This window comes from Vanellus vanellus, assembly GCF_965231255.1.
Source record: "Vanellus vanellus genome assembly, chromosome: 5".
Classification (NCBI taxonomy): Eukaryota; Metazoa; Chordata; class Aves; order Charadriiformes; family Charadriidae; genus Vanellus; species Vanellus vanellus.
This window is the reverse complement of record NC_138910.1, coordinates 13,127,727-13,153,421: the sequence shown is the minus strand read 5'-3', so window position 1 is coordinate 13,153,421 and position 25,695 is coordinate 13,127,727. Positions and strand designations below refer to the sequence as shown.

Here is a 25,695-nt window from a genome sequence, read left to right as displayed (position 1 = left end):
AAGGTTTTATAATGTGCTTAATGTATAATGTATAAGATACCGGTAGTACATGAGTGACAAAGAAATAGGATTGTTGTTTCATGGGTTTAGGTGGTTTTGGTCTGATCCTACCTGTTGGATCATTCACTGTCAAGTTTATGGGTTTCCTCGGGAGAGGGGGCATATGATGAGGAAAAGATTATAGAGTTATTTAGGTTGGAAAACACCTTTAAGATGATTGAGTCAAACCGTAAACCTAACACTGCCAAGTTTACCACTAAACAATGTCCCCAAGTGCCACATCTACGGGTCTTTTAAATACCTCCAAGGATGGGGACTCAACCACTTCCCTGGGCAGTCTGTTTCAGTGCTTGATAACCCTTTAGGTGAACAATTTTTTCCTAATATCCAGTCTAAACCTCCCCTGGCACAACTCGAGGACATGAAGCACTGTGGTTTGCCACTAGGGCAGCTCTGGACAGTGCTGCTCACAAACAGAGTGCTGTCAGACTCCCCCACGTTCTTCCAACAAGTTATTTTTCATAAGTGTTTTTTTCTAAATCCTTGTTTGCTTAGGGCTGACATGTGTGGGAGTTGTTCAGATTTATTTAGGACACAGTACAACCCTTGAAGATATTTTCAAGTGTGTTTTTGTCTAGCCAGGCAGCACTCTAATGCCATCTCCCCTCGGTGAAGCGTGTGCTGTGGTCTTTGGGAAGGCACTCCTGTCTTGCATGGCAGGTACGTTGCGAGGCATGGGTGGGCAGGAATTAGGAATGTAAAGAATCACCTACAGAGGCAGTGCCAGAGAGAAGGCATGCTGCAGAGCGCTGTGTTCTCCGGCAATTATCCTTTCCTTGTCCATGTGCAGCTTGTTTTATTAAATTCAGACCGGAGAATTTAAACTCCAAATCTATTCTAGTTTGATTATTTCCTTCCTCACTTGGAACTGGTTTCTGTAGATCTGGGCTAATCCTGTACAGCTGAGGGACAGGGCTGTGGCACAGTAGAGGCTGGCAGTGCCTGTGCTCAACGCAGCTTGGGTCAAGGTTAGGTTTTGCACTGGAGTGTTTTTAGTGCAGGATCAGTTCAGAGGAAAGTCCAGTTATGCCACTTCCACCCATGTCTTTCACAAAAATCAGTCTGTTCATCTAAATTTGACCTAATTAGCTTTTTGAGTAGGATGTGTACAGTTTGCCGTTTCTAAAGTTAACTGCACTGTACCCATAATAGATTATCCTTGGGGTACCTTAGAGCGATGATGACCTCCAGATCAGACTTTGCTGGGAAGTTTATGATTGATTTGGATGAGATGAAGGCTTGGCCTTTTAATCTGACCTGTCATTAGCTGTCAGGATGTGCCAGGCTCAAAAGCGATTATTGCTATTATATGGCAGGAAAATGAAGTACAATATTGCCTATTTAATAGGTCATAAAAATGAAAAGGTGAACTGTACCTGTTGCTGGTTGCTGTGTTCTCTTGGGACTGGTTGTTTCTTGTCCCAGAACTGTTGCTGAGAGGAAGGCAGGGTGGCATTTTCAGTGTTACATTCGGTTTAAATCTTGCAATTCCATTACACCTAGTGCAGAAGGAGAAAAGGGGCTCCGAATTGGAAGAAGATGGCTTATTTTATCCTTGGCACAAGAAATTCCCATACTTTGTGGGTAGGGTGGGCTCTGGCGAGTGACTGTCACCAGTGCACTATGGCCCCGGTGCAGGGAGGAACTGGTGGTCAGCAAAGCACTTCAGCATCTCCTTAATGCCTGTGGACTTCATGAGTGTGCCAGTGTTTTACTTGGTAAAGACCGGCTTGAGTGTATGCTTAAGTGCTTTCTTCCTTTGGTGCTTTTGGTTTTTTGGTGGTAAAAACATGAGATTTCAGAAGCATAAAATTCCTACACTTATTTCAGATATCAGATAAAGGAAGACTTTGTTTAATCTGTTCATTAAACTTGGCTCTAGGAAGGCTTCAGGTGGTGGTGTGAGGTACCAGTTTTGGAGCAATCCCATCAAGAAAACTATGAAGTGAGGGAGGGGCCACAGTAGAACAGGAATGGTCAGAAGATGTGGCCAGCTAGGAAAGGTTCAGAGTCAGTTTAGGTTATAGCTAGCTTGGTGGAGAACAGGTAAGTGTTGAAATATGTCAAATGTCATTGCAGAGGAGAAAGGAATAAACTGGTCTTTGTGTCTGCTGTGGCTATTACAAGAGGTAATGGACTTAAATTGAAGTCAGGGTCATTCAGTCGTTTGCTAAAAACAAATTAGCTAAACATCTGGTGGGAGCAGTTCAGGTACAGAGGGAGGATCCTAGCTTTGGGTAGGAGGTGTGTTTTGATGGTCCCTGACAGCCTGATATTACATAACTCTGTGATTATAGGTCAGCTAAAGCTGTTACTTTTGTCATTAAAAACAAATCCCATTTTAAGAGGCTTTTTGTTAATTATACTTCATGTGACTTATGAACACCAGACTGAATCCAAGTTGCTGACTTGTATCAGTCACTGCAGGCTGGGTGGGCACAGTGAAATTGTGGCAGAGTATCTGAAATGGCAGGGAACGCCTGTTTAAAACCTAGGAAATCCTCTGAAAGTTCATGGCAAATGTGAAATCCGGTGGACTGGTGTTTATGAGGGAATTAGTTAACGAACTTGGTTCTCGCTTTATAAAGCAACCACTGTGTCTTGATGCTATTACATTTACCTACCCTCAAGTGGTGACATAAAGGATGAGGGAAGAGGAGAATTGGCTCTAGATAACCTCATACAAATTAAGTCAATCTGGTTCTTGAAACTACAAGGAAAATTCAAAGATGCTTGGCCAGCCAGTGTAAACCCTATTTCTGTACTTGGTTATCTTTCCTTTATCCTTTCTCAAGGTAGGGGAGAGAAAACAAAGTATCTTTTTGTGACTTTCCAGCACATTCTTAGAAAAGGTTGGCCTTCAAATGAGAATTTTCTGCTTTAAGATTCATTTCATGCTGGCTCTGAGCACATTTGGTTGGTGTGTGCAGTTTGCTGCTGTCGGGAACTTAGTATTAAATTCTGATGTGGTGTTTCAGCTGGAAGGAGAAAATTCTGGTTTTGGAGGGGGAAGGAGGAGGAGGTTGGATTAAGACCCTGCTGCTAAAATGATTTAAGCCATCAATGCCATTAAACTAAGTTAATCATGAAGTGGTATCTCAGCAACTCACCGGTTGAAGGTTTGACAGCAGAAAGACCTCTGTGTGAATCCCACCCCCACAGAAACTCAGTCTCATCTTCAAATTTTCAAGTCAGAAATTCTTGGAAGACAGTTGGACAGGGCACAGGATAACTTGCAGGAGCCCTGAGCCTGAAGCTTTGGGGGGGAGGGCTCCTGAGGAAGAGGATGGGTTGGGATAGAGGGAAGGGGAGGCTTTTGTTTCACTTGTTAGTCCGAAAAGCTACTATGCTTCTGTGCCCCTGTTGTGGTATCTGTAGGAAAAGGTTAATTCTTAAGTCTCATTATACGCTATCAGTCAGGTAAGTTCATGTATTTAAAGCATATAAATGCTATGTTGTATTTCCTGGACTCATGGAAATAGGGCATGTTTTACTTTCACATCAAAGTAATCCTGATTTCCCCTTGCCATTCAGTAAGTGCATTTTTGAACTGGGATAATCACAGAATCTTCTAGATTGGAAAAGGTGTGTAAGATCATCTAGTCCAATCATTAACCTAACACCGACAAGCCCAGCACTAAACCATATCCCTGAGCACTACATCTACAGGACCCTTCAATTCCTCCAGGGATGGGGATTCCACCACTGCACTAGGTAATGCCTTCCAATGCCTGATGACCCTTTCAGTAAAGAAATTTTTCCTAATATCCAATCTAGACTTCCCTTGGCACAACTTGAAGCCATATTCTCTTGTTCTGTCACCTATTACTTGACAGAACAGGTCGACTCCCACCTCTCTGCAACCTCTTTTCAGATAGTTGTAGAGAGCAATAAGGTCTCCCCTCAGCCTCCTTTTCTCCAGGCTAAACAACCCCATTTCCCTCAGCTGCTCCTCATAAGACTTGTGCTCCAGACCCCTCACCAGTTTCGTTGCCCTTCTTTGCACACACTCCAGTGTCTCAATGTCCTTCTCGTGGTGAGGGGCCCAAAACTGAACACAGTACAGTTCATTATGCAGTGCTTGGTCGGTTAGACCTTCTGGACATGTAAATTCATTGCTGGAGTGGAAACCAGAGAGGTGAATGGAACTTCTTGTGTCCTAGCTAATGTTAGGATGTGAACTTAGCCATGTACTTAGGCTTGTAGCTTAAAATCCAAATACACAAAGAAGAGCTAAGTAGTGTGATTGAGAGAATTCCCTTTTTATGTTAGTGGGTGAATAAAAAGAAACAGAGACACTTCGAGACCAATGAGGAGGTGACAAGCTGATTGGTGTTTGCTTTGTGTGGACTAGACTCAAATATTGCTCTGTTCCCCCTTGCACAAAATCAGAAAAACTTCACTGCCTTTTACAGAGGTCTCCTTGCTTTACAGCAATATGAAAGAAATCAGAATCTGCTCAAAGCTTAGTTGTTTTTACTTTAAAAAAAAAAAAAATGGTAGTGTTCCTGCTGTATTCTAAGGATCAATTTGATTATGCTCTGTTTTTTCAGGTTCTTGCGGGGATGAATGTTTACTCTGCTGAATTTGAAAGGATAAAGGAAGAATACAATGTCCGGGGATATCCTACAATCTGCTATTTTGAGTCAGTTATGTTTTGTTACTACTTTAGAAATCATATACTCAACTATAATTGCATGTTCTTATCTTCCAGGGCAAGGACTAAACCTTGTTTTGTTGCTTTAACAGGAAAGGAAAGTTCCTGTTCCACTTTGAGAACTATGGTGCTACTGCAGCAGATATAGCGGAGTGGCTGAAAAAGTAAGGCATTGAACTTCATGCACTCCACCTTTTATGTACTCTTCATTATTTACAGAATGTAATGGTTTAGGAACAGTCATCTCCCTCATTCCCTCTGCTCAGAAGAGCAAACAAAACTACCCCGCTGAGGCTGGATAAACTGGTACAGAGAGATTGCCTAATGTTTGGGTTTTAGCATGCATGCCTTGCATTTTACAATTGCATTTTGTCTGTAATAGGAGACTGTCTATGGACCAAAATAAATGCAGATACACGGATCTCAGCTTCATTAAAAACGCCAACTTAAATTTCCAGTGATCTTGGTTGCCTGAACTTAATACCTTGCAAAAGGTCTGACTTCTGTTGTTTTATTAAAAATGCGTATACCAAGTGTGCAGTTCTCATTGGTTGTTCAACCTTTAGCTGTATCCTTTAGAGTGTCTTGCAGAGACAAACCAGAGATCAAGGCACCCCAGATTGCTAGTCATTTTTACAAAGTCTGTGTTTCCTGTCATGATGTAAAGTGGTGTTGAAAGCATCTTGTTCTACCTAAAGAGAGCTATTTGCAGTCATAAGTATTTTGGGGGCTGAATGGGCCTATGGAACTAGCAGTTGAGAGGGGGACAGAAAAGTGTGTGAGTGTGTACAGTTGCTCTTCAGCTGGTGCAAATGACCACATTGTCAGTGAAGCTGACAGAGCAGCTGGGGAGACCTAAGATAGTCTGGTGATGGAGAAATACCGTTAGCAGTTAATCCTCGGCTCTTGGGCGTTATGTCATCTTTGTAACCCTCCCTTGTTTGCTGCAGCCACGGGTATAATCTTGAAATGAAGCTAGTAAAAGGAAACAAATGCATAGGAAAGAACAGACAGTTGCAAACTACTGTGATAATATGGCTTAGCAAAACTGTCTTGCTATACCAGTGGGGCTACGCTGGGGGCACATGTGTGGTTGCAGGCAGCCCAGGGTCTCCAGCAGTGGTAGGGTAGGTGCTTCAGGAATGAATCACTCATGAATGAAGTGATGGCAGTATTCCTGTTAGCATCAGGAGGTACAAACACTGCAGGCAAGTACTGCCTGGTGGATCAAAGAGGAGGAATTTAGCCATAGTCTTTAAGCCTCATTTAGTCCATTAAGCCTTCAGATATGAATAATCAAGATGGCAACTCCAGCAATGCTGAGGACATGATCAGCAAGGATATGACTTCATCACCTGCACTTTATTATGCGTTTCAGTTTTGCAAGGATGTGGTTATCTCTTGGCTACCACATGTGAAACATCAGATGTTAGGGGTGCGTTTTTTCCCTGTCTGCCCACGTAATATCCAGATAATCCCTGTAATATGCAGTGCCTTTATATCAGTGCTGTGACAGCAAGTGAACACAGCTACTGGAGGCAAAACAGAACAGCTGCAAGCTCTTTCCAATGATAATCTCTGCTAACAAGCCACTGTGGGCTTTGGCTGATATTTCATCAGTCCAGAGCTAAAGGCAGCTGTTTGTCCTCACTTAGTGCCAGTGCATGCTTATTGGTTTCCCAAAAGTTGATCTGAGCAGTAGTCTTCTTGCCCCTGTTTTGTGTAATAAGTACAACTTTTAAGGAAACTACGTTGAGAAATGATACATACTTGAATTTTGCCAGTTTGATCTTGCAATTAAAACCATATACGGGGTAAATCTCTTACATGCATAATATTATATTACTCTCAGGAATCTGCAGTACTAGTAGTCAAGTGGTATTGCAAGGGCTTTAGGAAAGCCAAAGAGTGTAATTAGATGGCTGCAGGGTGTATAGGGTATATTTCAGAATAGTATAATGTTAAAATCATGTCAGGAAGGCACTCTGATGCAAGACATTGCTCTGCAGAGCAGGGGCACAGCAGTGCCAGAGTGTACATGGCAGCCCATGGTGAGGAGAGCCAATGTGCTTTTATACCGTGCACATGTGCTGTCATTGCCGATTCTCAAAAGAGAATCCAGCAGACATTGAGCCATATGAAATGACCTATTTTTTGTAGACACTGGGTACACGCTGCAAAAAAAGCAACTGTTTTCCCTCTCCCCCTTCTCTGTTTTTATTTCCCTTTAAATGTTACTGGTAAAGTGCTGAAATTGGTTGATCTATGCTAATATTTTGGGGAGGGTCTGATACAACTTAGTGAAGGTTAGAATTATTTAAATTATTGAAAGGATGTTTTTCCATGTTCTTTCCTCTCAGAACAGGAGCTGCTACTTGGAGGGCTCCAACACCTTTTCATTTACTGTTATTGAAGTGCTTCTTTCTTACACTGAAGTTTGCTAATGCATCAGTCTTACAGCTACTTAACCTCTCTTGTTTCCCTAATAAGCACTGGCTACTATCTTACGGAGCTTCAGATGTTTTTATGAGTTGATCGAGAGAAACCATCATACAGCCTTACTACAACACGCAGCATAATTAACACAGAGATGCTATCTTGTGCATACCACAATTCCTTTTTTTTTTTTTTTTTTAAATCAGATATGCAGCTGTATTGGCTTGGATGGTAGGTAAGCCAGACAACTTCTTGCTGCCTTAAATAGCTGCTTAGTTTGTCTTGCTGTTTTTACGAACTCTTCTCAGGCCCTTCCTCAGCACCACTACTCAGTTAAATCAAGAACCTGTTCTCTGTTCTTAATGGAATTAGCTCTTGATAACTTTTCCAGACTTCTGTCATCCTATTTTTGGTCTTCAGGCCTTGATATGTCTTGTCTCAGTTTTAAATGACACTTTAGATTTTGCTTGTTGCTTCCTCCAGGCCTCGAGGTGCTTCTCACCAACTCCTGTGTAGGCTTATTAGCATGCACAGCATTTTAAATTAGGCCATTTGAATAAACATCCTGTGCCCTGCTTTACTAATTCCTTATTGAAATAGGTCATGCCGGGCCCTGCCAAACACAGCATTCTCCCAATGCTTTGTAGCCACTGTGTCCATGTTCATCATGCCCTGCCTACTCAACTCAACTCCCCTTCCAAATTCATAAAGTGTCATGGTATTTTCTGGAAAGCCTTCACTCTGCCAGGATACCTGCAGATTATTGCTCTCTTACAGGCTTAGCAGCAAGCAAACTGATTATCTGCTAAGCTTTTAGAGAGTAAACTCTTGAGGACAGGGACCTACGTCTTTTTCTGTCTCGGCCACTTGGCTGGGTGCAGCTCTGATCCTTGCTTTGATGTTTGTTTCTTGGTTCATTTATCATATAAGCAGCAGCAGAGGTGTGCATCACAGTTTTGCATGGATTGCTTAATATTCTTGGATCATACCCATTGCTTACATCAACAGAATTTGCTATTTGAGTCTGTGTATCTCTCTACTGCTTTTTTTGTCAAACTAGGCTTTCAGCCTAGAAATGAGCAAGGCAGGATAAATGAGTTAAATCCATTTACCATTCTTTGTTCCAGGCAGCTAACACAATAATACATTTTAATCAAAAATAGTAAATCTCTTTGCCAGCGGTGGGGTCACATCCAGACCTGTACTTTGCCAAAGAATTTGGGGAATTTGAGGGGTATTTGCAACTCATTACTACAACTGGCAAGGATAAAATAGCTTCAAAGTCTGGCTCCAAATGTTCTTATGTTTGGGTGTCCTTTATGTGAACATTGCTTTAATAAATAAAATGTCAATTAACATAGTTCAGGTGACATCTGCCAAATTCTCTTTTTAATGTATGTTAATAAAACCCAGGAACAATTGTTTAGCCAGATGATGAGCACTGAAGTGGTCCGGAGGAGCTTGGGTTCAGTTTCCAGATTTGCCACCATATCTTTGAGTGGTCTCTCTGGCTCTGATCCATCAAAGATGGTTAAACTCATGTACAATCATAGTGAAGTTGGTAGAACGTGTCACTTATCTTTTAGGTTAAGCATGCAGTTGAGTAGCTTTGCTGAATTAGGCCTATGAGCTCACTGTTAAGTGAGGACATAACGATGTGACCTGGGGAAGCAGGGTTGTTCAGGGTAAAACCATATATTCCTGGGGAAACGGTCTGTGTAGCTAGCTCATGGTCCCAACACTGCACCTCCTTCTTTGCCTGTCAGCCCTAATCATGCTGTCTGTATTCAAGGTGACTGGTTAGATTGGCTGTTTCTGCTTACTACTTTTTTCTTCCATTTGCAATGGCTCCTGTGAACTACAAAGTGTGAATGCTGTGAGAAAAGCTGAGGAGGGTAAAAGAATAACAGAAAATGCATCTGATTTCTGTAATGTAATAACCAAGCAGCCTGGTTATCTCCTCACTGCATCCCCTTCCATTGCTAATCTGTGCTCATGAGCTTCTTGAGGATTTTTATGCCTCCTCCAGTTTTATCTGAGTTTCCGTACTTAAGAGTTCTGGGTGTGTACAATTGTGGAAGCTGTTCAGTAGGGTTAGTGTGTCATACATATACAGACATCTGCACAAAGTGGTTTCTTGCAGTCTGACTTGCCAAAATGGCTGCTTAGCACCTGAGAGTTGGTTTTCAGCTGTGTCTGTTTGTCTTGTAGCCCACAGGCACCTCAGCCACAGGCTCCGGAGACTCCTTGGGCAGATGAAGAAAATGTAGTTTATCACCTGACTGATGAGGACTTCGACAAGTTTATAAAAGATCATTCTTCTGTGCTAGTGATGTTCCATGCACCATGTGAGTTTGTTTTTTATTCTATTCTGTACCCTGAGCCAAATGCTTGCTAACAAAACCAACGATGACTTTCGGTGGGGGTTTCACAGAGCTGTGAACTCAAAGTCCAGGCTTTTCTTGTTTGTGATATTTGTTAAATACACAAGGCGTGAAATGTTTGTGAAGTTGCTGACTTCAAGTTTAGGACAGAGATGTACTGCTGGAAGAGACACTTTGTAGGCCCAGTCAAAACATAGCTGAAGAGTGCAATGATGCTTAAATAGTCTGAGTACTCATCACTTTATAGCATGACTTCCCATTTTCAGCTCTTCTGCGTTGTTTGCTTTCAAAGCAGAGCTGTCGTTGATTATGCAACTCAACTGGAGAACTGTGAACTCCTGAGTTCTTGTCCGTGTCTGCTGATGTGTCATTTTGAGCATTTTCTCTCCACTCCTCTGCTGCAGCTTGTTCTCTGGCAATGTAAGGGGGGTGGTCATTACATACTGTGCTGAAGTAATGCTAAAACTTGATCTAAGTTCAGAAAGTCCCCAGGAATTTTGAAAACTAATGCAGAGCTGATAGCAATACTGCTTACTGTTTGACTGAGAATGCATTGGGCTGATTTTTTTTCCATGACTTGAGGTTTTAGTTTGAGCAATAAAATGGAGTGAGTTGCCCTCAGAAAGCTCTTCCAGCCACGTCGTCCTCCTGTACGCTGTTGAGTATTAGAGCGTGTTAACCACTTTGTTCACTTAGGATGTAAGTTATTTCAGCTACATAAGTGGTTCTACCAATTCTTTGTGTCTGTGATGGAAGGTTCAGGCTCAAATCTGCTGTGTTGGGTAATAACACAGGTTCAGTCTCCTCTTGCTGCTCTGCTGGCAGTCACACTTTGGTGGGATGTTCATTTTCGTGGGTATAAATTTGAAGGTTAGGGCTCTGGAGGCAGGCTGTGTGCTCACAGCTGAACAACGGAGGGTCTTGACACGTAGGCTGAAATCCTGCTTCCCTTTAAGTCAGCAGGAGTTAGCTCCAAAATGCCTTTTTTAGAGGTCTGCTCATAAGACTCATTTGAAAAAACATACCATAATGAATTTCCTTTGCCCAATGAAATGACTGGGGATTTGATCCACTGAAGCAGGTGACTGGCTGCTTTTTTGTCACTGTGTTCACTGGATTATTTGTACTAATGAAAGTGGGACCGGAGATTAACGCCTGGACTGATAACCAAAACACAAGTAGCAGAACTGATGAAGCCTGGTTTGCTCAGGAGTTATCCTTCATTACCCAAATCCTTCCTTCCCCAGATTTCCATGCACTCCAGCGTGCAAACAGCAGCATGGGCTGCTGCTCCTTGGGAGCTGCACACTTGCTGGTTTGGCTGAACAACTGCTGCCAAACAAAATGTAACTGCTAAATTTTCCTCCTTTTACCTCTCTGTGCCCAATGGTTTGGGATAAGTGTCCTCTCTCTCTAGCCCCAGATTTCTGTATATTTACAGAGATTTAGTTGTACTTAAAAGCTTTTCTGTTTTTTGAGTTTGTAAGTGGAAAAGGAGTCCAGTCATGTATTTGGGATGAGGAGGAGAGGGAAAAAATCGATGGTTGGCCCTGCAAACCGTATTCCTTTAGGAAGTCTATTAAAAATAGATGAATACACACAACTACAATCAAATTTTATGTTAAATTCCAGTTAGTTATAAATCTGAACAGGGCTCTGTTCAGTTTTTAGGTTGTTTTTGTTTGAATACCTTCTCAAACACAAATAATACAATTTTAGTGGTAACAATATTGCATGACCTGTTTGGAGAGGAGGAGTACTTCCAGCTAGATATGTTTTGTACTCAGGGGCGTTGTGTGCTAAGGTACTGCAGTACTTTGGCAAATGCTGTTTGGAAAGTAAATCAAATGCCTGAATCAGGCTGTTGCAATCTCCTGATAACATGTTCCAGCTGCTCAGAATTGGGATAAAGAATGTTCCTTACCAGAACAACTTCATTTTAAATGCAACTTGAATATTTGGGTCATTTTATTTACATTCAGGTGGTAGCGGTATGCCTACATGCAGAATCGCAGAATCACGGAATGGTCAGGGTTGGAAGGGACCTTTGGAGATCATCTAGTCCAACCCCCCTGACAGAGCAGGGTCACCTGCAGCAAGTTGCACAGGATGGCGTCCAGGCGGGTTTTGAATGTCTCCAGAGTGGGAGACTCCACAACCTCTCTGGGCAGCCTCTTCCAGTGCCCTGCCACCCTCAAAGGAAAGAAGTTCCTCCTCATGTCAAGATGGAACTTCCTATATTCAAGTTTGTGCCCGTTACCTCCTGTCCTATCACTGGGCACCACTGAAGAAAGACTGTTCCCACCCCCCTGGCACCCTACCTTTAAGTATTTGTAAGCATTAATGAGATCCCCCCTCAGTCTTCTTTTCTCTAGACTAAAAAGACCCAAGTCCCTCAGCCTTTCCTCGTAAGAGAGGTGTTCTAATCCCCTAATAATCTTTGTAGCCCTTTGCTGGACCCTCTCCAGTTCCTCATCCTTCATGAGCCAGGGAGCCCGGAACTGGACACAGCACTCCAGATGCAGCCTCACCAGGGCAGAGTAGAGGGGGAGGATGACCTCCCTTGACCTGCTGGCCACACTCTTCTTGATGCATCCCAGGATGCCATTGGCCTTGGCCACCAGGGCACATTGCTGGCTTATGGTCATCCCTTTGTCCACCAGGACTCCCAGGTCCCTTTCCACAGAGCTGCTCTCCAGGAAGTCAGCCCCCAACCTGTACTGATGCACGGGGTTATTCCTCCCCAGGTCCAGCTTGTACATGTGTAAAACATCTGTGTTAGTGAGAATCCTCTCTGGGCGTTCTCAGCAGAGAGCGTAAGGCTTGCAAACTAATTAACGGCATACAACTATCATAAACAGTTATGTCCATGATTAAAAGATCTTCTCCTAGCACTTCTTAAATGTGCAAATGGAGTCACCTTATGAATATTAGGAGATAAATTACTCCAGATAAGCAGTGGTAAAAAGAGGTAACGTATTACTTGTTTTAACCTCGGTAGCTTAGGATGAGAAAGTTTCTTCAAAAATTATGTATTAGTGAAAAAAAAAGTCGAAACAGGTGTACAAAAAAGGCCTAGAACTCAGGATATACTTCTGTGTAACTAAGCAAGGGGATTTCAACAGTGGCCTGGAATTAGCAAGTATTTAAAACCCTGTGTCACCATGCAGCGTAAACGTGACTTGGTGTTTTTCTAGCATACTATCAATCTTGTGTTCATGAGAATTTCTTTTACTAGAGGGTGAATTATTTTACTGATGCTTTAATTGCGTAGTGAGATGGCCAATGCATTAATAGAGTGTAGTATTAAAAGATGTGTGGGGCATTGGAAGCTTTTTATCCTCTCCCCCTCCTCCAAGGGCTGAAGATACAGCTGAACCAAACGCATCCCTGGTACATACCTGTGAACTGCAGAATTAGACACTGTGATGAATGTGGCCAGTTGGGTCTCCGTGTCTGTGGCTACTAATGATCATCCCTGAGGACCACACTATAATTATTTCCAATCAGTTGCACTTACTAGCCCAATTAAAGGCGTCACAGCATTTTGTGTTAAGTGCAGCCTAGCGTAACTAGGTTCAACTAGAGTAGCTACGTGTGATTTAAACACATCAGGAAGGTCTGCAGCATGCAACTTGCACCTCTTGCTATCAGAGACCTTATACCTTTTCTGCAATAATTTAGCACAGCCATGAAACAGAAGATGTGCTGCTTTGAGTCGTTACTGCTGGCCTGGAGAATCATGGGTGAGTGTGGGTGGGCAGGATAAGTTCACCCTGCTTTCGTTTTGCAGATCACTAGGATCACAAAGCAGGATTTTTAACCTTCTGAAACTCCTTTGTAAAGCCCTTAAGAGGACGTTCAATAAATCTGAATATTTAGCATAGGTCAACAGCGACCCGAACAGCCAGGAGTCTGAAGGCACTCTCCCTCCCCAGCCATCTGCGAAGGGTGTGCAGCATTGTGCTCCTTATTCAAGCATTTTGCTGAAATGTTGTAATTGCAGGTGGTGAGCATAGTGTTATCCTGGATATATCCAGAGTGGAGTTTTGCAGTGAAAAAGCATCTGAAGTGTTTTTTCTGTGTGTTTTTCTGTGTGTTTTTTCTGTGTGTTGCTGTTGTACCCAGAAACTTCAGTTATGAGCTGAGATCTGCACTATACAAAAGAACAAATAAATGGTCCTTTCCCCCAGTGGATTTGGCGTTTTTGCTTGGATTGATCATATTTGCTAATATGAGATAGCATAGTTATGTTAGCGAGCCTATTTCCAAGTCTGTAACAGAAGACGTATCACACCAACCAAAGCTATTTCTGTACCACAACATAAATAAAGGCACGGATGCAGCTTATGATAGTCTTCTGTTAGCAATAATAATAAAGACTCTATGTCTGTATCTGCTGCTTGATATCTAAGCCTACAGCTGATCAATTTATTTAGATGCCCAAGATGACAGCTGGGTTCTGAATGTCTCTAAATTTGAGTTATACTGCCAGTCAAGTGTTGTTAAATGCTTTAGTGGCATAGGAAGTTGCTAGGACTTAAAACGCTCCTGAATCACAAAAGCGCTCTGTTTTTGTTTTCAGTTGTCCCCATCAAACTATTTGCTGAGTCAAATGCAATTTTAAAAATAATTCTCGCCAAAATATTTGCTAAATTAGTGCAGCTTGCAGTCTTTCGGACTTGGTTTTGGCAAAGGAATAAAAACCCCACAAATTTCCCTTTCTACATTTTTCCCAGCAGTTTTCTCCAAAGCATGATCTCGGGGTCTTTCAGAAAATAAACCTAACCAAGTCGCTGATAAGTCAATTCAAATGCTGCTGAAGGTGTTTAAAGTCTAGGATTGAAATTAAAGTCAATTCAGAAATGGGTTCTAAAAGTGTCTGCTTTTCATGCAAAGGAGTTACTTTTCATTATGTTTTGTTAGCACAAATGACATAGCTAACATTTTAAAGCGTACCTGTTCCTGCAGCCTCATGTACAATAATGTCCTGGTGCCACCACGAGCTGTAGCCTCTCTGGGTACATGCAGCAAACACAGATCTGAGTAGTCTGTGTTGCTAATTAGTCGTGATCATCAGTCACCTCTGATGGTTGATTTTTTCCCTCCTGTCATACCCCATCAGCCATAGCAAAGTCCATGGTCCACTACTGATGCCAGAGGTAGTGGGGGGGGGGGGGGGGGGGAAAGGCACTTTGACCTTACTGTTGGTGTGATTGGGCATTTACTTTTTAAAAGATTAAACTATTAAAATGTTTTTCCTGCAACGTTTCTTCCTTGTACATGACCTTAAATTCATGTTAAACCTGCCATCTTCCCATCCCTCTTCATAGAACTTCTTCAGAGGCTTTATATAAGCTGTAGTTGCAAGTCTTTAGGTTAGAAAAAATGCCAGTACTTGTAGTGGGGATATTGGAGCCATCACAGTTTTCCTCCCTTGATAAGCAGGGAAGGCACAGAAAATGCAGCTCTCTTCTTTTTCATTTTTTTTTCCTTCCCCTCCTTAATTTGTTCTTGGAAACTGCTATGGAGATGCAGCCCTGATATACCTTTTCTTGCTCCCCCTTTAATGGAAGGGAGGGCAAAAATAAATCTTGAGATGATAAAATGCGCTATAGTTTTGATGTGTTGTTGAAATATCTGTGAAATTCCTTTCCTGTCCTCAGATATTTTCTCTCTCTTTATAAACCAGCCCAATAAATTGCACGCTTAGTGCTTTCCAAAGCTGACTATTCAGCTTTGCAGGCTTTTAATTGCACGGGGAGCTGTTTTATCAATTTAGCTTTGAAAAACAGCTTTTCACACCCTACCCTCCTTCCCTCCTCCCTCTGGTGCATGAAAACCCAAGGTTTTAAGCCACTTTGTGGACTCATTATTAAGAATGCTAACCAATTAGCCCAATACAAGTTGAAGGCCTCCAGCTTCTAACCAAGCAACGGACTTGGACCTCTCCCTGCCAGCACACCATCATTGGTTTCAGTGGTCTTGGGTTTGTTTCTTACTGCTGCATGTGGTGAGATTAGGATGTAGGAATCCATTGCTCAGTTTATATTTAAAGTAAAGCAAACCCAAAATGTGCGCACAGAATCAAATCTTTTTTTTCAAACTGGGTTTTACAACTATAAATAAATAAGTGTCCCTTTCAGACCCCCACTGGTTCCTTATGAAAGCAAGCTACCATTGCAGTGAGCACTAATTGGTATGTCTGTTGGCAGCCTCAACAGAAAGGCCACGAGTTGAAAAGGCTGAAGAATTAACTTACTGCGCAGCCTGAAAAAATAGCCTTTCCAGTGCAGGTCAGCAGCAGCCTAACATTGGCAGCCTGTGATAGATAAATAAATAAAATCTTTTCCATGCTAATTCACGATTCAATCAAGAATTATTTTTTTAAAAAATGTAAACCAATGCAGTTGCACCAGCTAACTAAAAGTTAAAGGCTTGTGGGTTATCCAAACAACAAGCAACACTGAATGTGGAATGGATGGAAACATCCTTTAATTTCTATTTGTCCTTGTAATATCTGACACTTGTGATTTTAAAAATAAAATATTGGCTATGTTCAGTGGCTAAATAGAAAGCTTTTGGCATCTGCCTTCAGATGTACAGCCTCTAGGATGAAGACAAACAGTAGGTAGCTGGGAAGCTGTTCCTGTTAGACCTGTGCTAGGAGTCCCTTTAATTTTTTTGACATCTTCTAGTGATAGCTCTTCATAAGAAGCTTCAGCCTGTCTCTGTTGATGGCATCGGTTTAGCTCAAGTGGAGAATACTCTTGCATCACCAAAGGTTTGCCTTCTGGCCTCAGCCTTGGCACCAGCCAAATTGCTTTGGAGCAAAAGCTGCGTATCTGGCTAGTGTCTGCATGGAGGGGTCTCAAGTAGCTTTCCAGGAGAAGCAGCAGTGGCAGCAATAATAGCATCTACTTCAGTGTCCCTCCGTGTCTGCGCTCTGTGCCATTGTTTCCAGTTGTATAACGTTGATCAGTCCTGTGTGAGAAGAGCTTATTGAATGGCAGAAGTTGCAGAGAAGAGCTGTGTTTTCAAAATGCGCATTAGCTGTGCAAAACAGCAGGGAGTTGGAAGCTGAAAGCTTGGCAGGATGTATCCCTCGGTCAGGGGTTTGTTTAGAGTTTCCTGAAAGGTCTTTATAAGCTTTCACAATCCAACCTGACAAATGAACTTTACTTTTTAAATTGGACTTTCCATACGGGCAGTACTTTAAAAACAACTGTGCCCATTATTCAGTGATGCTGTAGTCAGAGAAGAAAAGGAAGGCAAGCAATTCTGTGCTGCACTGGCTGCAACCTGAACGGATTACTGGAAGTTTGTAGTGTGTAAGGCAGGTCGTGTATTTGGAAGCTTGACAGATGCCATATCCACCTGATATAGTTGTGCTTAGTAGTCCACAGCACGATACACAGGAAAACATACACGTGTCAAGGTCCTTGCTGTGGGCTCAATCCTGTTCCTACTAGAGCCAGTGAAAATGCTCTCCTTGTGTTTAGAGTAATTAAAGCTTTGAATAAGGCAGGCTTTCTGGACCGGTATGTAGGTCAGAAGGCAGTACCTAGCTCTGCTGGGTTTCTTAGTGAAGCACTGCAGATGTCACGATGGGCTGTTGCAGTGCTCTAATCACCGAAAGATTGAATTGTTGTGCAAGGGCACTCGGATGATGAATGTTGCTGTTTAAGAGTCTGGATAGATAGGTGAAAAGAAGAGATCTGCTTTGGTTTCAGCATTGTGTTTTCTGACTCGTTGCTTCCCTTAGGTGCCTAACTTTAATGTTGCCTTAATGCATTTTTAATGGAATGTGTAATAAAATGCTTTCGTGGACAAGCGTAAGTTGTGCCAACTTTCTGTTCATTGTATGTATGCACTTTTTAGCTGTATGTTACTGGCAGGCTGCTGGAAGAGATACATTCTTCACATAAACCAGTTAGAAGCAGATAAATTCTCGGCTCCTGAATCTGTTTCCACTGAAGTGAGCAAGTTCTGACTGTTGATTTCAGAAAGGGGAGGACTGAGACACTCAGACCAGGATTTAAAAGCGTGTAAGTCTACAATAGGATGTTGCTTGATATTACATATATTTGAACATCACCAAAAGTCTCAGGGAGTATAAACAGTTCAGTGCAATGACCTGCCAGTGCAATGACCGGCCTCATTAAACTAATTACAGCAATGATTTTCAGTGGAGATTTAATCACACATTGAAAATGCAGCAAACCTGGAAAATGAAGAACCTGACATGGATTTTTCTTTTAATGACCATCCCACTTATGTTTCTGGAAGGTTTAAAAATAAAAATCAATATGGGTTTTAGTGGTACTTAATATAAATAGGAATGTGGAGAGTATAAAAATCCTAATAACTAGCTTGTGCAGTAAAACTTTATAGGATACCTAATGAAAAGGGTGATGACGGTAATGACAGAGTCCATTCTCTCTCTTGTATCGGTCTTTTGATACTAGAGCACACAGTTTGTATAAGATTATTGTCTTTTTGAAGCAGTTTGTGCTCTGAGCAAAGTCATACAAAAGGATGATCCAGTGATAAAAGTGATAGCCTTGGCCTGGAGATGTAAAAGTTTAGTTCCTTGCCTTGCTTTGATTTGTGCAATCATGACCCAAGTCGCTAAATATTTGTCTTGGTTTCTAATCAGTGAAATGGAGATAAAACTCCCACACAAAGTGAAATGTTATCTAGCGAGCCACATCCAGACTGCAAGATGCTCCCATATTGCAAGTGTTGGGGTACAGAAGGCATGTGAACGTAGCAAAGACTTGATTAACACGAAGGAAGTAGGATTCTGCTGTCAGCATTCCTGGGCTCGTAGCAAACAATCAGGCTTTTGGCCCCCACGTTTAAGAAACCCCATCTGCGACCATGAGTGTCCACAAATCAAACAAGGTTGTCACAGGTAAAGGTGATGACTTGCAGCCTGGTTAGAGCCCATGCTGGGACTCAAAGGGAAGAGCCTTGTCTTGCTCTGGTTCAGCTTCATAACAGAAAGAGTAGCAAAACCAGACTTTGGGGGCATTTGTGGCTACTCTGCTTTTCAGGCTGAATCTTGACTTGCTCTGTGCCATAGTGCTGTTCTGGGGACACAAAGTGTATGTTGAATAACTTGATAACAGTTATGGGTATCAAGAGCAGTATGCAGGGCAGTAGTAAGGGAGGAAAGAAAGGAGCTGAACTGTAGATACTTGGGTTTTGTGAAATTTTGGGGACTTGTTCAAAATTCATCACTGTGCGCTTGCCTCCAATAGGGAGCAATTAGTTTCTCTATTAAAGAAGATATTTGCAAAGGTTATTCCAATCAGAAAAAAATCTTCCTGTGAATGTGTGGCAGGTGGTGTGAAGGGAACATTAGTTTCTTTGGGGATTTGCTGCCTCATTTCACGCATTACTGTTGCCTTCCGTCTCTTCTAAAAAGCTCTTGCCGACTAACTGAGGCTGAGAGAACTGGGTTTGTTCAGCCTTGAGAAAAGAAGGCTTAGAGGAGACCTTATCACAATGTTCCAATATTTAAAGGGTTGCTAAAAAGAAGATGAAGACTCCCTTTTTACAAGGAGTCACATGGAAAAGATGAGGGTACAAGTTACTCCTGGGGAGATTCTGATTGGACACAAGAGGAAAATTTTTCACAATGAGAACAATCAGCCCCTGGAATAATCTCCCTAGGTAAGTGGTGGATGACCCATCATTGGAGCTTTCAAGATTCAGCTGGACAGGGTGCTGGGCCATCTCGTCTAGACCGTGCTTTTGCCAAGAAAGGTTGGACCAGATGATCTTTGAGGTCTCCTCCAACCTGGTATTCTACAATTCTATGAAGTGAGACTACCGCAAAGGAGTAGCTACAGCTGCCAGAGAGCCAAGAGGCAGCTGAGAGGTGACAGCTGAAGGGAGACTCGCCCCATTCTCGCCTTCTCTGGGTATCTGTTGTAGATGATTTAGTTATTCAGAGTGGTCTTTTAAAGGACTTCTGTAATTTTAGTTGGCCTTTTTTGTCCAGTGAAAGTCTTCATCTGAGTGTGCAGAGTGGGTGACTGTCCTCTTGCAAGCTTGACCCTGGTGTGTGTATAAGCCTTAATGCTCTCGTGGTAAGTTCTGATAGGAGTGGAGCATAACTTATTTTTATAGGTTTAATTTGCTTGTCTCTAATGATGGGTTAACAGTAGGAATTAGTTTTAAGAATTAAGCACCAGGTTTATTTCTTCTGAAATAAATTAATTTCCTTGCCTGGATAAGCTTAATATACAGTGCAGGGCTCTCATTTGGAAAGTGCCTTACAGTATCTCTGCTACTTGAATCATTACCAGCAGAGTTTTCATTATCAAGTTTATCTTCCTGAATACTTCATGGCTTCAATTTTTATTATCCTGTGGAAGGTAGCATAGAGAACTTACTTTAAGGGGCAAATAATGAACAGAGAAACCTACAGTGAAAGATTGCTTGCTTGCCTGCCTGTCTGCTCCTTGTGCCCTTTCAGGTGGTGAGTTGGGAATTGATGCTGTCTTTCTGAGTTATTAATAATTGAATCCATTGCTTTGGTACTGAGGTATTGTGCTGATGATGGAGGCACGTCTTCTGGGGTCCTGACCACTCATGATCAGTGAGCATCCCAGCACACTTCTCCTAAGTAGATGAATGCATCTCAGCTGGTAACCACTTATGCTCTGATTTTGGACAAGAAGTGTGCATTCTGCATAGTATCCCTTCCTGATACTTGAATTTTATAGGTAACTTCGGTAACAGCCAGTGTCACCATTGCTTTTAACACCCCTGTCCCATAAGATCAAGTGCTTTGGGATGTACATTTCTTAAGAGGATGTCTTTGCATTGCATCCATTTTGCTAATGTTTTATACAAATTGCATCCTAGGAAATCATTTGCTTGTTATGTTATCTTCCTGAACTGGACATTCAAAGCTATTTCATCTGAGCTCTGTTCTCTGGCATTTCCATTGCTAAATCCAAAGTATAAAGTCTTTCATAGTGGAGTAAGAGTGTGAGGGAAAGCAGTACAACCTCTTTTTCCTCCCCAAGGCGAGATTTTGTTGATCATCTGGAAACAGAGAAGCAAGGGGGATCTTTCTTGGATATGGAATAATTATGGTTTAATTGAGAAGGAAACCTTCTGGTGGTATTTTTCATAAACTCTCAACAATTTCACCTTGAGGCAGCCATGCTGTTGTCTCTCTCTTTCACATTTCAATAGGGGAAGATTAATTTTCAACACCTACTCAGGGCCATGTTCCTCCAAGCTGGTGTAGGAAGTGTAATTCATATCTCCTGATGCCAGCTGATCCACCTTCCTTCACTTCTTTTCCCACCCAAGAGGGATGGTAGGAGGCACCATCGTCTTCCAGCACTGATTTCTACCAGTTGCACCACATAGTTTTGACTAACAGGGTATAAACATGCAGCGTAATCTCCAGTAGCTGGAAGCTGAAGCCAGATTTAGAGTGGAAATAAGGAACCATGTGATTTTTGTTGTTAGTTTATTTTAAATAAAGATGGTGATTAGCTTAAAGATCATTCCTGGACACCTGCTGGAGTCTGTGCCATTGCAGACGGTGGTATGTTTTTCAGAGCGCACTCTGAGGGCAAGACAGCAGAAATCTCTCTCCCTGCTTAACTCTCAGGGACCCCAGGCGGTAGCAGCCTGTGGCTGAAGTTAGCCTTGAAGAATATTCACCCTTTCCCCTGAGCCTTTACGTCGAAAGAAGATGTGCTTCAGCATGAGCAGAAATGAAGGCAGAAGCACGTGTTATGCGGCTTGTCAGAGCTGTCGTCTTTTAAATCCCATGGAGGCAGCCTGCAGGACCCGCTCGGTGTTTCTCCCTCTCTGTGCTGAGCCTTCCCCTGCCAAGGTCTGTTGCTGGCTGAAGGTAGGCCTTCTGCTGGAGCTCTGAATACAGCATGGATGCAGGCAAGGTTCCCGGAGGATACGTTTGGTTAAGCTCTCTTCTCAGTTTGATCTGATTTATCTTATGTAATGCAGTGATCTGACTGACTTTTAAAAAATAAATAAATAATCTGAACTCGAACTGTAACTGTCTAAAGCTGTTATGAATCTTCTTCTCCTGAGCAGTTTCAGCAATGCTGGGGGGGTGGGAGACACAGTTATGCCAGCATAGAAAAGTTGATAAAGAATTGGATTTCAAATGCTTTAACCTCTACATCTAAGGTGATCAAGTAGGGAGGTGAGGCTTGGCTCGCTTGGCGTGCATCCCCATGTACCAGGCAGGTGCCAAGTAGTTCACATGGTGTTGACCTGCTCCTGTGGCCCGGTCAGGACCTCATTTGTGTCTGTCCAAATAGTTTGGTAGTGACCCACGCTGTGCTGGTCTATTCTTCTCATTACCCTGAGGCTTTCCTGCAGGGTCATCTGTGCCTGCCTTGTGTGCTCTGCAGCACATGCATGAGGTGTTCCCAAGAGAAACGGTGGCTGGGGTGGAGTGACTACTGCCTCAGCAGGTCCTACGGATAGGACAAAGGGTGACCGATTAGTAGTCATTTTGTGCCCTGACTTCACACTGAAGAGCTGCTGGAGGCAAGCAGGGACATTCTTCTGTGTGCACATGCTGGGATTGGATTTGCACAGATCATTGCACGCACAGATTGACTGCACTGTGAGTTTGTGGAATGCCAGTGAGATGGTGATAATGGTGGGGACGAGATGCTGTACTGCTCTGCTGTCACTGGGATGAACTGTACAGCCCACGCAGCCGAGGCGTTAGGCTTCAACTGCATAAATGTAGCATGACTGCAATAATCCAAACGGCTGAAGTATTTTCCTTCTAATTCTGTATTTCTAGTTCCTTGGAGTATTTTCCATGCTGACCTTTCACAGGCTTTGTCTTCTGTAAAGCCATAAAGCTGTTCACTTGTCACTTATCCCTAAGCAATGTCATACTTGGTCAAATCAAACCTACCTTTAAAAGCACAGTAGTGATGTGGAGGGGTGTCTGAATTTGTGCGTGCATGCACACTTTTCTATCTGTTGAAAATTTGAATTCAGTGTCATGTTAAAGATGTTGAAGCTGCTCCTGCTGATCTTGTAAGAAAGCATCAAGCCTTGAAACACCTTCAAGAATCTGGAATTTTACCTGGGTGGGCAGTGGTGCTGGTGAGTAGGAGATGAACGGTTTAGTGGGAGTAAGTACCCAGAGGGAAAAGGATGCATAAAATTTCTTGAGCTCCTTCTTTTCATAGGGTGATTTTATGTTTCTTTTCAGAGCAGAAACCTGGAGATCTGGGCATGGCCTGATGTCTGTGACCATTTTGACTGTTCAAGAAACATGCAACCAACTTGGTTGCAAATGTGTACCTGTGGTTATGGGGAGAAACAGCTGCTTTTGTCATCCTCCCTCCCTGCCAAATTTGTGGATGATTTCCCATCAGATGTCTGCAATGCAGACGGCTAAATTATGCAAGGGAATCTGCAGCTGTTGTAGTTTATGCTTTCCTACAGTGGTGAGAGAACTGTAAGCTGCCTCATGTTAAACCTTAGAGCTACTCTTTTACGTGATGCATAAGAAATCTTTGTGTGTTAACGACTTCCATGGCAGAAGAGAATACATTTGTATTCTAGCATAGGTGATAAGAGGGCTGGGACTTGTGTGTATCTTTGCCCTGGCTCCAAGGATTGTGTCTCCTCACTACGTACATATTCATACTTTATATATACAGGTGTATGTTCAAAGTTAACAACAGGGCATGCATAAGGGCTGGCTATTCTGCTGTGTTGTGTCACAGCAGAATGGATTAGGAATAGAGAAATGAAAGGTATGTCCTCGGGTGTTAAATCTTTAGAGAACAAAGGTGCATATGAATGTTTTGAGATTTGGGTTTTTTTCATTGAAGTTGTAAATCTTCCATGAGTGTAGTCTGAACTGCCAGTGATGCATTTGCTGAAAGCAGGACATGCTTTGTGCTTCAAATTTGTTTTCTCATTAGACTAATGGTGGTATTTTTGGTGTGCAGCTATAGATGGATGTGGAGCTAGCATGATACAATGAATAGCTGGTACACGGTAACAGTACTCAAGCAGTCTGTCAATGGCAGAAATGTAATGATATTTTAAAATCTTTATTTGCAATTTAATTTATCTCTAGGGTTTTTCATGTGAGAAATTTCTTGTCCACAACCGCCTGGATGTTGTTTTTTATCTCTTGCTTGTCACATACACTTCACATCCTCAGACAGTGCCGTCTTGAAATGAGAGGACGTGACCAAAAGCGTGGGTTTTATTTATATAGCCATAATAACCTGAAAGAAGGAAACAGTGAATGACAGAGGGAAACAGAGATTTATATTTTGTGGAAGGCACTAACACAGCAAATGTAGGAGCTTAGCTGGAACTACTTGACTGGTTTTCTGCCTGTCTTCTGCAGGCAAAACTTGGTTTTAACAGAAGTGTTTGCATTAGTTCACTTCTGAAAACGTTTGGAGCAACTGCACCCTTTATTGTGAGTCCTTGCCATGGTGCCAAACAGGCTGCCGTAAACAACTTCTTTTCCACGTAAATATCTATATTTGCTTGGTACATTTATTAACCTTCCCTTTGTCCGTGCACTACTTGCCCTTGCACTTTAGTTAGCGTTGCTCTGTCCACACTTGGCCTTTGCCTCTGCACTTGCATACGGTCACACTCTGGGAAGGACGAAGTGCTGAGCGAGTGTTGTCTTCTGCCCTGCGGTGGGATTCTGGAGGGAAGTGACTTGTCTGCACTGGGGCAATGTGGAGACTGTTGCTGTCGTTCTGGGGGTGCAGCTGAGCTAAGCTGTGTGACAGTGACTGTGTTGAAGGAAGGAGCTGTTTGCTTGGCTGCGCAGTGCAAATGAGAAGATTGATTATAAATAAACTGGGAAAACAGAATCCTTGTTTCATTTAGACATCTCTTAAAAATGGTTAGAAGGGCCTGTCTTGTACCAGCTGTCCTAGCACCGATTTTTGTAAGCTTTGACTTCTTTTTCCTGTCTTGTAACACTCCTCCTTTACACTTACTCCGTGTGCTCTTTTCTATTTGAGCCTTGGCCCTTACTGCATAGGGCTCCTTTTCTGCAAGAGGAGCAAGATGAGGTGTTGTGAGGTCAAAGGACTTGTCTAGAACTGTTCAGCAGAGCCAGGCACAGAACCTCGACTGATTTCTGCTGCTGGATGGAGAGTAGCTGTGACTTTCACCTCCAGGGGGGCTACTTTTCTTCTGCAAGAAAAGACGGAAGCGTGGGAGTCCTCTTGTGTAGATAGCTACATGTCCCTTGGGTGTTTCCTCCGGCCATGACCCACAGAGGCTCAGAGGATGTCAGTGCTTAGATTAGGCTGCGGGGCATCCTTGTGTCGACTGTGACCTTTCTCTTCTCACCTGGGTTTGAATGAGTCGCTTCCCTTGCTTAGTCTTTTAGTTTTAATGTCAGTATACACTTGACATGACAGTACAGCTTCTAAGAGCACATCTATTACAGATGCCCACTATAGGCCTGTGGGCTTCCTTCCACTATCCCAGCAGACCTTTTGTGGCGCATTGGAGCATCTGGGCTAAGGGCCTGTAGGGTTGTTGTTATTCTCCCATTCATTTTATGAACAGAAAATGTCTAAAACTAGAGGAGCTCAGCGCAGAGGGATACAGCTGCTGCTGAACAACCTAATGTAGCAATCAAAGGAGAGGCAGTGACCTTGGAATTTATTTAAATTACTTTTTCATTGGCCTTGAGAATTTAATGGCAATCCTTACAGGATTATTGAAAGGTAGGATAAATAATCATAGGAGAGATGAATTGATTTGCAGTGTGTAGGTCTGACTTCTAATTTGTATCTCCTTTTCTGCAGTGGTAGGTGGAAGCAGGCTGTAGCACGCAATAGCAAAATTCTCATAAAGATGGCCAGAGAAGCATCGTTTATTGTGGAAGAAGCTCTTGAGATTCATTGTCCCTCTTTCAGATTCTGTTTATTGTGGTGGCTTTTCTTCAAGGCTGGGCGTATCATGCTGTCCTCTGTCAGAGGTAGAACAAGCATTGCATGATAAGGATTTGAGGACTTCAGATTGCATTTTAGTGCCTTTAAAGACCTGATCCTGCTTCCCCTTTATTTTAAGCAGAAGGACTTAGCTTTGTGGCAGTCAGTAGTGCTGTGTCTGTGTGATGTCCATGAAAGA

General features: G+C 42.6%; 1 protein-coding gene across 1 annotated transcript in view; it reads left to right on the top strand.

The window, feature by feature from the left end:
• Positions 1 to 25,695, top strand: part of PDIA5 (protein disulfide isomerase family A member 5) — a gene marked incomplete at its 5' end in the record, with an annotated part of 106,206 nt that overhangs the window by 42,113 nt on the left and 38,398 nt on the right. The window contains 3 exons of the mRNA XM_082483444.1: positions 4,614 to 4,705; positions 4,810 to 4,881; positions 9,365 to 9,501. Coding sequence (XP_082339570.1) covers positions 4,614 to 4,705; positions 4,810 to 4,881; positions 9,365 to 9,501 — 301 coding nt within the window. The remainder of the gene's footprint in view (positions 1 to 4,613; positions 4,706 to 4,809; positions 4,882 to 9,364; positions 9,502 to 25,695) is intronic.